Below are 13,706 nucleotides of genomic sequence, written 5' to 3'. Positions count from 1 at the left end.
TCCACATTTCTTTATTCTTACCGCATCACTTCCGGGGGTTATTCGTAACAGTTATACATATCAGTGCCAGAGACCAACTTTTTTTTAATGTATTTATTGGATACAAAAGTATTTTGATTCTGAAAGTTGATTACTAGGGCCGATTATTTTCCTGTATCTAAGTGGAAATTACAGTGTGTTTTGGAACATATGACATCAGGACAATGATTTTTTTATTTCAAGATACAAGCACAAAGTAACATAGTTAGACTATAACATCACCAGTATAGTAGTTTCAGGAATGATTTTCATGAAGTATGAATCAAAGATCTCCAAGAACTTTAAATGCTGATTATTATTGGTTATTAAACCAATTCAGTGCAGTAGGATACATGGAAATCTACTTCACAGATTAATTGGAAAGTATTTAAAGCAATTTCCACTGGGTATTAACATCAGTAAATTAAGAAACTGATCTTATATGCTTAAAACACGTGCAGCCCCTCCATAAAAGCTCAGCTGTCAAGCTCACTCAGGTGTTTAGCAAACTGTACTGTACAAACATCCCAGTTCAGGTCCTCCTGTTGACTGAATGGAAACTCAGGAGGAGATTGAATCTTCCAGCTCTTATCAGGTCTGAGGGAGCCCCACACCTTCTCTATCTGCTCCCAGAGCTTCCTGAGAGAGTCGTAATCCAGCGTTAAATGATGAGGCAGCATATAGGGTGTCTACATGGACCTCTGAACTGCACTTGAGACTTGAATTGAGATCATGTCAGCTAGTGGCTCTCTCATTCACTGCAGGAGAAAGCAGATGATTAGCATGTTCTTACATGACAGTAAGGGAGTCCAGAAAGATACATCAGCCTAACACACAATTTTAACAGTTAGCCAATCAGCATGTAGAGGCAATGATGAGGTTATTAGAGAAAACCAAACATCTGCCATACAGAGACTGTGCAGTGAAAGAATTTGGTCAGCGTATTTGTGCTGAGGAGCATAGATGGGCACCACTGTCCCTAGAAGTGTAATGTAGAGACACATCTTGAAATGGGAACAACCCCAAGTAGAAATAATAAATTGTGGCAATTTCAACAAAGGATTCAAAATGTTCTTGTTCTTTCCCCAACTTAGTAAACTTTCCTAACAGAAAATCATAAAATCATATCAGCATGGGGAATGGCTCAATAGGGTCAATGAGGTTTCCCTTTACAAATACCTCACTGGAGGGTAAGATAAGTAGTGCACTGATCATGAAGCTAGGAGATGTTCTAGAGACATTTTGCGCTTCACAAAATAAAACGTATAAAAGTGTTTATTTTCGTTCTGTGCCGCCTCGTTAGTTGATGCGCACTCAGTGTCACAGAAAGACGAGCCGACCAAAGAAATGCCAGGCTATGCATCCCGCGCAAAGGAGGGGAAGAGGGCCAGTAGGCATCATCACGCCTCTTCCCCTGTATGTCACCGCGAGGCCTCCGTGACCAACTTGGATATGCAGCAAGATCCTGTCTGTGCGAGCCTGCTGCGTCACGCACAGGAGGCCAAGAATGAGTCAATGGCGAAGTCTTTCCACCAAACCGCACTGAGGGTGTGGAGAGAGAGACACCACTCCCCAACCAGAGACTCCTCTCTCCTGAGAGTCGGGTCCTTCAAGCTCTTCACGGCGAAGATGACTCCAAAACCCCCCGAGAGAGAGTTTGTGGAGGGAGGAGTCCAAAGAGGAGGTGAGCTCCCCTCCGTCAGGGTACTCGGCTCCCACCGAGTACTATAGCGACGGTGAGGAAGAGATCAGCCCTCCTCCATCCTTGTACTCAGCCCCTACCGAGTACTACGATGAGGAGGGTGAGGACGTTAGCCCCCCTCCGTCATAAAGTGTGTGTGTGTGTAATGTCATGTGCTCGTCTTTGTTTGAGTCATACACGTATATTGTGTTTGTTTCATGTGCGCTGTTTGCGCTTTACAAAATAAAATGTATTTTGTCACAGAGGGATACCATTTGCAGCTGCTCTTCACTGAACCAATGCACAATGTAAAAATGTGATAAAAACAATTAATGTACAATACTATGTCAATGCCATTCTGACTGTATGACTTATATCTTGACATATAAAGTAACTTACCACATGATGGATCTGCCCCTGGATTCTGAAAGGAGCAAAAATATGAAACTCCATTTAATACTGCTGATTCATGCACAAAACAAAGACGTTCACAAACTAAAGAGGGACACTGAGATCATATCATACCCTTAATGTATTCCACAACTCTTCTCACAGCTTCAGTGTTCCTTGTGCACTGCAACAGTCCCTGGTCCTCATAGAACAGACAGTCCACTGTGGTCGTGTTCTTCCTGGTTACAGATCTGCTGCTGTCTGGTACAATGCGGTCTGGGTCAAATGTGTGATGGAACACCACTAGAACAGCAGGCTTGGAGACTGTGGACAAAGAGCAAGACTTGATGTTGTGAGCAGGACTTTATTTTGTCAAAAAAAGCGCTCAGAGGCTCAGAGTTACCTGTTTCAGTAATGAGCTTCAGTGCTGCTTCAATATCAGTTTCAGCCGATGACACAATGGGGCAGAACAGCAGAATAACATCACACTCCTCCACTGTAGACACCTCCTGCAGGTCTGGTGTTTGTTCATGGAGCATTTGTAGAAAGCGTTCATGAGAACCAAATGTTTTTCCATTTATGACAGAGACGTATGTGACCGAGCTGGAATGGGGTCTCCAGGTCCCTTTGGAGTCTGTAAACAAGTGATGACATTGTTGCAGGCTTCAATTCTAGGAACAGCACATTATGCACATCAACTTTATATAATGCCATGCAGGACCAGTGTACTGTATTTAATAGAAAACAAGTTAAAAAAAAAGCATAACATGAAATTGAACAGGGAACACAATCATTTTCATTACAGAAAAATATACATTCAAGCATTACAATAAATAACATCACTTACATTCACTTATCTGTATGGTGCTTTCCTGTGAAAAAAAATAATGCATTAGGGTGCATTAGACCAGGGGCTCATCTCCTAAAAATGCATCAATGACTGCTTGAGAAAGCTGTTCTACTTTGATACTTGAAGAAAAAAACATGCTCAATAAAATGTAGGCTACTCGTGTTCAATGGTTTAAGCCTACATACTTTAAGAGGGCATATTCAGTCAAACATGAATTTGTAAGCCTACATACTGTACATTAAAGGGGGTTGATAACATGTTTATTCAGCTAAACATGAGATTTGAAATGTAAGCCAACATTTAGTACATTTAACCTGTTTTTGGCGGCGGTGACTCTTCCCCTGGGCTGCATCAGTGCTTGACCCAGCGTCAGCAGCATTAGCAAACGTGTGCTTTGTGTTTAAATGGTACTTCAGATTGGTAGAACTCCAGTGGTGGACAGTAACAAAGTAAATGTAATTTGTTACTGTACTTAAGTAAATTTTTTGTGTTTTTTTTTTATTTACTCAAGTTTTTTTTTTTTTTTATAAAAAATATACCCTTTTTTAATAACTTTTACTTTTACTCCACTACATTTGAAAGTGAAATATCTTACTTTTTACTCCACTGCATTATGCGAAAGCTGTCGTTACTTCAGGCTTCATGTGTTCAACAAAGTAACGTCAAAACAAAAGAAGTGCAAAGCACGTCGTGCACCAATCAGTGTTGGGTTCAACGGCGCTGCAAGCGCACCAATCAGCGTACAGTTAAACGGTAACGCAACAGCATACAAGACTGAAAGAAAATATACCTACTTAAAATGGATGAATCTACTGATTGTAACACGCCACACAATCCATGACTTTTTATTGAGGTAGTCGAGGAAAAAAGACTCATTTGTTTTCAAGTGTCTTCGCTGCCTGCCTCAGTATCATACAAATTCTTCCTCCAAAAATTCCCCATCCAATTTAACCCTTATATGGTCCAAGGGTCTGTGGGACCCATTTTGAAAAAATCAGCTTAAAAAAATTCTACAATTTTTTTTTTTTCAAACTGAGATTCATTGGTCCTTGGCTCATTTTCCGTGAGCAACATAAGTCAGAAAATATTTTCAATGACCACCCCCCCGTACCCCCCCCTTCACATTTGTATTACATACAGGGTCCAGGGTCCACTGGGCCCTGGGCTAGTCAAAGTGGGCAATCAACATTGGGTTGGGTAGTTGATAGTCGTCTGTATGACTTTAAAGGATATACAAACAAAGGACAGAGGTGTTTGGCATGCAAGGGTGGGCAACCATCAACACTTTTGATGGTTGTCACATCAGGGGTTGATTGCATATTGTCAGACAGTGGACGAAGAATCTCTATAGAGACAAAGGGGTGAGATCTGAAAGAAGCATCTTTTCTCTCAGCCCTCATTATCCCTCCCTCCTCTCTGGACCTGTATGTGTGTGTATGTATGTGTGTGTATGTGTGTGTGTGTGTGTGTGTATGTGTGTGTTTGTGTGTGTTTCACCCAATCATGGGGACATGATGCTAAAAATGCTAAAAATGCTATAAAAGATGGCAAAGCGATTCTCAGTTCAGACTGCCTTCCAGCTGATATTGGAAGAGACAGAGGATTTTGATGATGATTCAGAAGAGGAAATTTCAGGATCACATTTCTGAAATATCAGAGTCTGATACTGATAATGAAAAGGAGGATGAGCAGCAGCCAGCTCCGTTAGCACCAGCCCGTGAGCAGCTAGCCATAGGACCAGCCTGTCAGCCAGCATGATTTATGATTGATTTCCTTATTGTGTTACATTTTAATAAAAAAGTAACTAATAAATAAATAAGAGAGCAAACTAATTTAACATATGTATTGTTTATTTTACTTGCAATTGGGCTGAATCTGCTGATTATTTTAACAAAAATTGCAATGGGTCCCCCACACCCAGCTGGACCCCAAGAATGTAGACCACGCCTGGATCTCATCAGGGTTAAGGAAACATGTAGAGGTAAGATAATTTAATAGACCTACTGGTCATTTACCTTAATGAGAAATCTAACAATATCTTGCAGCAAACCGTTTCTGTGTGTATGTTAAAATAAGTCCGACATTATCATTGTATACATGGTTAGTTAGCTAGCTAAGTAGGCTATTGCTAGTACTCAACCGAAAATTGCCTTAGCAATGCACTCGGCATGTAGCTAGCTAGTTATTTGTTTTACCATGGTTCATAGTATTTGGAGTTTCCAGCTAAATGCATTGCTATTGTAAAATAATGAACATTTGAACATCGCACTTTGTTAGAAAACAAATTATATTTAGTAGGTTTTACATGCATAGCATGGTACTAAAACAGTTAGCAGGTAGCTGCTAGTTGATATTCTGTCTTAAAGTTTGTGCTTTTGCATATGTTAAAAGTCTATCTAAAGCAGTGGTTCCCAAAGTGGGGGGCGCGCCCCCTAGGTGGGGCGCGGAGCTATTGCAGGGGGGGCGCGGAGCTTGAAAGTAAAACGTGCACATGTGTCAATATTAGGGATGCACCGATTCCGATATTAATATCTGAAAAAATTCTAGATCGGGTATCGGGGACAATGTGACCGATCCATAAAAACAGATCTATTCACTCTAATTATATGCTTGTATTGCTTGCTTTTCGGAGTTAGTTCAACCCTAATACTCGCGCTGGTGGTATTCCACTTAGTCCGTTTATTTGCTGGTTGACCAAAATAAACCTGGGCTCCAGCAATACTTCACTGTTCATACATGAACTGGTGAGTTGTCCAAAGCTCATTTAATGCGTTACTTACAGAAATAAATTAAAGAGCAGTGGTCTGACTCGGTCTACGGCGGAAAGCTAAAAAAACAATATTCCATACGCACGCTCAACTCGCTCCCTTAAAGAGACAGTACACATATTTCTGGCCGTTACATGCTTTGTGCTCTGCGTGATGTCTGCGCTTGCAAACTAGCCGCATATGTATTGCTGTTTCTCTTATTTCATCTCCTTATTTATTTTAAATTACATTTAGAATTCTTGAACCATTTAAAATGTTTCTTGCAGGTAATTTTTTTCATGTTTGACCAAAGTTGTGAACCTATTGTTTTTGTAAGTTTTCAACACATCCCTAGTCAATATGGGGGGGGGGGGGGGGTGTAGGGGGGGCGCAAAATATATTCTCATCTACTAAAGGGGGGCACGGCAGAAAAAGTTTGGGAACCACTGATCTAAAGTATTCTGCAATAACTAAATTATTCTGTATCCTATTTGGTTGGTGCAGTAAAATACAGGAAATGATTATTTTATTCATCAAATAGAAAGAGATTGATTTCTGGATTTCATTTGCAAATAAATCTTTAACCAAAATATTGCTGGTTCCCAAAAAGTTACTTCATAGCCACTTGGTCCTGTCAAATAGAAATTACATGGCTTCTGTGTTTTCTGCTTATGATAATTTTAATAAACAAAAAACTAACACTATTATCATAGAATTAATAATATAAAAATATTTTACTACAAAGAGTCGAGCCTGTCCACATAAATTAGTCTAACTGATAGAACGTTACTTTCAGTACTTAAGTACATTTGAAGGCCAATACTTTTGTACATTTACTCAGGTAGAAGTCTAAAGGGTATCTGTACTTTAACTCAAGTACATTGTTTGTGTACTTTGTCCACCACTGTAGAACTCCTACAATAAACTAATTCCACGTTGCATAAGGTGCAAACAACTTTAGTCTTGTCAATGTCTCCATTATGAAGCTTCTTAAAAAATGAATTTTCCATGAAGCAAACCTGGCGGCTTTGTGGCTGCATCCATGTAAACACGTGCGATTTGTTGTGGTAGACCGAGCTGGAATGAGGTCTCCAGGTCCCTTTGGAGTCTGTAAACAAGTGATGACATTGTTGCAGGCTTCACTTCTAGGAACAGCACAAATTGTACCTTAACTTCATAATAATGCCTTTTTCATGCAGGACCAGTGTACTGTATTTAATAGAAAACAAGTTAAAAAAGCATAACATGAAATTGAACAGGGAACACAATCATTTTCATTACAGAAAAATAGACGTTCAAGCATTACAATAAATAACATCACTTACATTCACTTATCTGTATGGTGCTTTCCTGTGAAAAAAATTAATGCTCTCAATGTAAAGAATACAAAGAATGAATTAATTATCGAGCTCATCTTTAGTATGAAGTGACAAAAGAAGGTAATATGATGCATCCTCATATTTGAGATAATCACACTTCATAAATGTTACTGTACCTTTGTGTTTTTTTCAGGATTAGATCCTTTGTATCTCTGCCATGAAGACAATTCAAATGTGTTTAATACAGAAAATCACATCAATTAGGTTATTTATAGTTCTGCAAGTTTCTAATAACTGGTACTTTCTGCTATGTCTGTTCAAATTCCAAGACTAAAGTGATGAGTAACCATAACATGTAATAATATGAAGAATACACTCTTGAAGTGATGATACCTGATTCTCAATCCATGCTGAAACTCTACTGAGAGCCTCTTTATTCTTCACACAGTCTAGAAGTCCCTCATCCTCATAGAACAGACAGTCCACTGTGTTTGTGTTCTTCCTCATTACATATCTGCTGCTGTCTTTTAAAATGCGGTCTGGGTCAAATGTGTAATGGAGCACCACTAGAACAGCAGGCTTAGAGTCTGTGGACAGAGAGCAAGACTTGATGTTGTGAGCAGGACTTTATTTTGTCAACCATGATGGAGCAGTGTGTGCCCAATATCTTATGTGTTCACAATGAAGAGGCTCAGAGTTACCTGCTTCAGTAATGAGCTTCAGTGCTGCTTCAATGTCAGCTCTAGTCCCTGACACAATGGAGCAAAACAGCAGAATGACATCACACTCCTCCACTGTAGACACCTCCTGCAGGTCTGGTATTTGTTCATGGAGCATTTGCAGAAAGCGTTCATGAGCACCAAGTGTTTTTCCACTTATGATAGAGACGTATGTGACCGAGCTGGAATGGGGTCTCCAGGTCCCTTTGGAGTCTGTAAACAAGTGATGACATTGTTGCAGGCTTCATTTCTACAGCACATAATGCACATCAACTTTATATAATGCCTTTTCATGCAGGACCAGTGTACTGTATTTAATACAAAACATGTAATATAAAATTATGTTTTAAAATACAGATCAACAGCACACAACTGTAGCTTTAAATACCAAAAGTAGGATGTATGAAAGCAAAACATTTAAGTTTTTTCCAAAGCTTAATTCTCTGTGTAACACCTTGAGTCAAAATCCAAGAATCCTACAAGTACAGATCTGCAATAAAGATGGATCACTCATGTAGTATGCACGATGTATGCAAGCGGAGACAACACATTACATTAAACACCCAACTCACTAGTCACTAGTCTGTTTGAAGATAGTCAATTCACAGTCCAGTCTCAAATCTCATTAAAAGTATTTAAGATATCAAATCTCATCACGCAGGCACACACCTAGGAACAAGCATACCTATCAGAGAGCTATTCTTATGATCTCTGACAGTTATGCAATATATATCATGATTTTCCATACTAATAGGTATATACTGTATATACACATACAGAGTGCTAAATTACATGAGTGCAAAGGTTTTAGGTGTGAAAAAAATGCAGCAAAGTAAGAATATTATAAATCTAGCTATTAGTAGTAATTTTTTATAGTTTATTTGTCAATTAACAAAATACAAAGTAAAGAAAGTGAAGAAAGTAATAGTTATAAATGTAGCAATCCAAGTAATTACAACAGCAGGAAAAGGAGCATGAAAATCTCTAGAAGGCCTGGAAAAGACAAGGTGTCAAAATTTTAACTCTGTAACAACTGGCCAATCACATTTAAAGTTACCTGTGCGCATATTTCAAAAGAGTTTAAATTGTACATTGATTATTGGTTTGATGACAATGAATTTGTTTTAAAGATGAGCCATAACCAGGAGTTTAACCCGAGACTCAGGGGGAGAGGCTAAATGTATAAAAGAGGAAGCAGTTGAGGAAACAATGAGGAGAGTGAGTGAGTGAGTGAGTGAGTGAGTGAGTGAGTGAGTGAGTGAGGTGAGATGAGATCAAAATAATTATTAAGAGGTTTATTACCCAAACAAAATGTGTTTTCTTGTAGCATTTCATTTTGTGGCTTTTTTCTTTTATCTAGTCGTTGGTCTCTTTCATTTTGCTGTTTCTCTCTTTCATCTAGTAGCTTCTCTCTTTCATCTGCCTGCTTCTCTCTTTCATCTACCTGTTTCGCTCTTTCTTCTAGCCATTTGTCCCTTTTATTTCGCTGTTTCTCTCTTTCATTTTGCTGTTTCTCTCTTTCATTTCGGTGTTTATCTCTTTCATTTAGCTGTTTCTCTCTTTCAGTTAACTGTTTCTCTCTTTCATTTTGCTGTTTCTCTCTTTGATATAGATCTTTCTCTCTTTCAACTACCTGCTTTTCTCTCTCTTTTTGCTGTTTCTCTCCTTCACCTAGTTCTTTCTCTCTTTCATCTAGCTGTTTCTGTCTTTCGTTTTGCTCGTTTTCTCTTTTATCTAACTGTTTCGCTTTTTCCTTTTGGTCTTCCATCTCATCTGTGTGTTGTTCTCTGTTCTCCGGTTGGTCTGTCACATCATTCCTTCTGTTCATCTCTTCTGTTGCTCTGGTCTTTCTCCCCGTCTCTGCACTGCCTTCATCTTCACCCTTCACACCTTCTACACCCTCATGATGGACACTGTGGTGCTCAGCTGAGTGTCCTGTTTAAGAACAAGAGTTTGTAATGAGTGAGTGATGATACAGCTGCATTACCAGGTGGTCACATACAGGTTCACAAAGTATGATTAGTTTATTTATTTGGTCTTTCTTCCTAAAGTTTTTTTAGTTTTTCTAATCCTAAACTGATATACTTTACATGTTGCATCTTTTTGCAGTAGCATTATAAATAACATAATATATATAAACTACACTAAAACATGATGAAATCATGCACATTAATGATTCAGTATCGTGTCTACATGATCAAATTCATGTAAGCTTAAACTGTGTGTGTGTTCATCTGTCTCTCCTGTGGCTCGTCTCGTGATCACTGGGGGATTGTGTAGAGCGTCTATTTAATGTGCGTTCGTGCAGTGTCCCGTGCTCGTCTTTGTCAGAGTCATTCACGTGTGTGTGAGTTGTATTTACTATGTGTGCTGTTTGCGCTTTGCTAAATAAACAGACGAGTTGTGTCTGCATTCTGTGCCGCCTCGTTTCATTGACGAGCACACAGCGTCACAATTTAATCTTGTAATATGGTCATTACCCATTCAGGTTTTCAGTCTCTTTCTCTAAAACCCTCCAACCCCAAACTGGTCTTCATTACCTGTTTCTGCAGTTTGTCTCTGCATGTCTGCCGTGTCTTTGAGAGTGAACTCCAAAGGCGCATTTACATCTGTACAAGACAAGACATATTATACATATATGTATCCTGCTAAACTCTGCATATTACTATAATCCCTCCTGAATGCACTCTACTGAACAAACATGTGCACTGGGGACAAGGATCTCACAGCTTCTCTGGGCTGAACTAGACTACTGAGGGAGAGAAACAGTCCTCCAGGATGGGGCTGCCATGACTCCTGAAAGAACTTATAAAGGTCAGGAGGTCAAACCACCAACACACCTGCTGAAAGTTCATAAAAAGATATTCTGAAAATGGAGGATGTCGAGAAAGTTAAAAGCACATGCTAGAATGAATGCTGTCAAAACCAAAACAGGTCCTATTTGAAGGAACAAAGGTGTCAAGTGGAGATTTTCCTCTCCTCAAAATAAATTTCAAAATGGCATAGGCCTACGTTTAAAATCCTAAGTTTGATCCTAAAACAAAACAGAACTCGTGAGTAAATTTCTGATATGTGAATTTGTCATTATTCTGATGATCATAAAGCACACACAGACATGGGGAGATAAAGGCAGGTAAGTGACCATATATTTGATTTGATTTGATTTTGATTTGACCATGTGACTGGGTCTTACCACCTTTCTTCACCTGGGAGTGAGACAGGTAGCACTGACACAGTTCTTCACTCACCTGAGTTACTGTCAGAGCTGTAATGAGAAAGACACATGAGAGAAAAACAAGTTAATCTTGTATCTGACCAAACAGGAAAGAAAAAAAAATAATGTGTGGTGCACATGGTTCATGTTCTACTGTAGTCCTCAACATAGGCTACCATGTCAATAATGCATGTGTACCGTTTAAGACAATATTACAATTTTTCTAGTTCATCGACCATAACACCATCACATTACTAATTTGTATCCTATAATTCACAACACTGGTGGCTGAGGAATAAGATAAACATTCAAGTAGTTTCACTTTTAGTTTTGTTTCATCTTCTTATGATATACATGGTGTGAGGGGGAGACATGAGGCCTTATGCAGCATACATGTATAGGTGTATAGGGTGTATAGGTGTATATGGTGTATAGGTGTATAGGGTGTATAGGTGTATATGTTGTATAGGTGTATATGGTGTATAGGTGTATAGGGTGTATAGGTGTATATGGTGTATAGGGTGTATAGGTGCATAGGGTGTACAGGGTGTATTGGTGTATAGGGTGTATAGGGTGTATAAGTGTATATGTTGTATAGGTGTATATGGTGTATAGGTGTATAGGGTGTATAGGTGTATATGGTGTATAGGGTGTATAGGGCACGCCAGCCCTGGCCATAGTCACCATAACCACATAGGCCAGCTAATTAATACACAATATTTATAACCACAGTGACCACAAGCACCTCAACTGCAGTCCCACTCTACAGTAGAAGAACACATCACATTGAAATGGAATTTAATGTACTGAGATGCACTACAAGCATCTCAGGCTAAACCAACATGAAGTGCTATTGGGTTACGTTAGATAAATAGATCTACCTATAAACATGGATGATCTGTTAATACTCAGGTAAAGAATCGTTCATAGGTAGACCGATATAATTAAACATGGATGATCAGTGAGTACTAAACTAAAGATTCATGCACAATATTATATATATCTAAAAACAATAATCCTAATAATAATACCATATACAAACACCCACATGCAACCATGCATATAAAACCCATACACCATAACCTAATATTAAATGACATACCCAGATGAACGAAGCAGTAAATATCAATATGCTTGAGACATCATGGCTCCATAGGCAAAAGATATAAAAACAGCACAGACCCAGCTACAATTAAGTCACTGCTGATACAAACACTTTGTTCCTCCAACAGCAGCTCAACAATAAATTTGCAACAATATTATCTACTGGGAACACGCCCACTAGGAACATGCTCTATCAAAGCTCCACTCACCTTCTAGTGGGTGTGTCCTAAGATTGTGGATCTTTCCAGTCAAATTAAAGAGAACCATGAGGAAAACCATTGGTGGAAGTTATACACACACTTGCCTTAAGCATATCAGAAATTCTTCACGTCAGACAACCATAGGGGCAGTGTAGACGTGATGGTTCTGTAGAACTGTCTGCTTTCTCTTCATTACTCAGTGGAGAATTTGGTGCAGTTTGTATCTGCTAAAAAATACAGCAAGATCTGTGGAGTATCTCCAAAAAGGAAAAAAACAATGACCACCATTAAATTTGCTCCTGTTATGTTAAGGGATTGTCTTAATAATATATTAAATTAATGGGAAAAATAGGCTAAAATTAAGGTTGTAGTTAGCTGCATCATCAAGATAAGAACTGCTTAGCTGACCCTGATTGTAAATGTTGACTGCAGAGATAATGATACTTATTTAAACAGAAACATGAGGCAAAGGAACAAAAATGTGCATGTGTCTTCAAATGCATACACAAGAGTTAAATTGCAATATAATTATTGCAAAGTCTAATGTCAAGTCTAATTATTGAAGAATATACTTTGTTAATGTAATTACAAATCAAACAAGTCTGATTGCAGAATAAGATCTGAAAGATTTCTTTAATTTAATCTCACTATTTTCAGGAGTACAATGATTACTGTTTTGTACAACTTTAAATCAAAAGCAACAACAACAATGGTTTCAGCCCTTGTAAAACAAACTGCCTTGTAACCAGAACATTCTAAATCAGTAATATAGGAGAAAGATATGATTGTGTAGGGCAGGGGTGTCCAAAGTGCAGACCGCATTCCCATTTTCACTGGCTCACATTGAAATGTTCACCACAGCGTTTTACATTTCACCAGAAGATGGCAGTATACAATGCAGTCTCACTCCATATCTCACTCTCCCATCACACGTAGACCGGAATCTGGCCCTCACTGCAAAAAGTCTGGACACCCCCCAGACTAAATAAATATATTTGATTTGATTTTGATTTGATTTGATATTGTAAGAAGTTTGCAAGATTTGAATCCAGTAAGACCAAGTTAACATACAATAACGTATATCAGCAACAATGAAAAATGATAATTAGCGTGTGCAGTGATTTTCATTAGGTTTTATAATGGATTTATTGCTTACTGTACAACATAAAACAACAATTCTGCAATTTTTAATAAACACAGAGCAGGAAAAATGTAAAATAACTTTAGTGGTCTGTGTTTTACACTGATAATTACTAAATCAATGCTCAAAATGTCACGTTGAGGACCCCGGCCCCTCCCTTTTGGGCGTGTGTAAACGTTGTCCACGTGCTTTGTCTGCGTCAGTGGATATACGTGGTTGGGATTTTGTCGTGTGATTTATAAGTCTCACCTGTGAATCGTCTAGTGATCACGTGGGGCTAATGTGTCTTGCCTATTTAATGTGCGCTCGCGCAGTGTCCTGTG

General features: G+C 38.7%; 1 protein-coding gene across 4 annotated transcripts; it reads right to left on the bottom strand.

The window, feature by feature from the left end:
* Positions 1–239: 239 nt before the first annotated feature.
* LOC143518391 (uncharacterized) lies at positions 240–12,175 on the bottom strand. Of its 4 annotated transcripts, none has more exons than XM_077010852.1 (14): positions 12,041–12,162; positions 10,918–10,989; positions 10,265–10,333; positions 9,027–9,659; positions 7,707–7,937; positions 7,399–7,592; positions 7,182–7,217; positions 7,012–7,036; positions 6,706–6,794; positions 2,937–2,961; positions 2,493–2,723; positions 2,225–2,413; positions 2,099–2,123; positions 240–776 (listed from the first exon to the last, which is right to left on the bottom strand). In XM_077010852.1, exons 3-14 carry the CDS (start codon positions 10,287–10,289, stop codon positions 770–772), a joined length of 1,710 nt encoding a protein of 569 aa, XP_076866967.1. In that variant the 5' UTR covers positions 10,290–10,333; positions 10,918–10,989; positions 12,041–12,162; the 3' UTR covers positions 240–769. The 4 variants fall into 4 exon arrangements, with proteins under 4 accessions (XP_076866967.1, XP_076866968.1, XP_076866969.1 ...); XM_077010853.1 differs by having other exon boundaries at positions 10,973–10,989; positions 12,041–12,156; XM_077010854.1 differs by lacking the exons at positions 10,918–10,989; positions 12,041–12,162 and adding an exon at positions 10,452–10,899.
* Positions 12,176–13,706: the final 1,531 nt, after the last annotated feature.

The sequence above is a fragment of the Brachyhypopomus gauderio genome, chromosome 7 (genome assembly GCF_052324685.1).
Source record: "Brachyhypopomus gauderio isolate BG-103 chromosome 7, BGAUD_0.2, whole genome shotgun sequence".
Classification (NCBI taxonomy): domain Eukaryota; kingdom Metazoa; phylum Chordata; class Actinopteri; order Gymnotiformes; family Hypopomidae; genus Brachyhypopomus; species Brachyhypopomus gauderio.
The sequence above is the reverse complement of the archived record's forward strand: the minus strand, read 5'-3'. Positions and strand labels throughout refer to the sequence as shown.

Bases quoted from the DNA above. Each gene is read 5' to 3' on its own strand.
- LOC143518391 (XM_077010852.1), bottom strand. From the start codon at position 10,289: ATGCAGAGACAAACTGCAGAAACAG. The intron at 7,037-7,181 runs GTACAGTAACAT...TTTTTTTCACAG, and splicing joins ATCCTGAAAAAAACACAAAG to GAAAGCACCATACAGATAAG. The intron at 2,724-2,936 runs GTAAGTGATGTT...ACTTGTTTACAG, and splicing joins CACCATACAGATAAGTGAAT to ACTCCAAAGGGACCTGGAGA.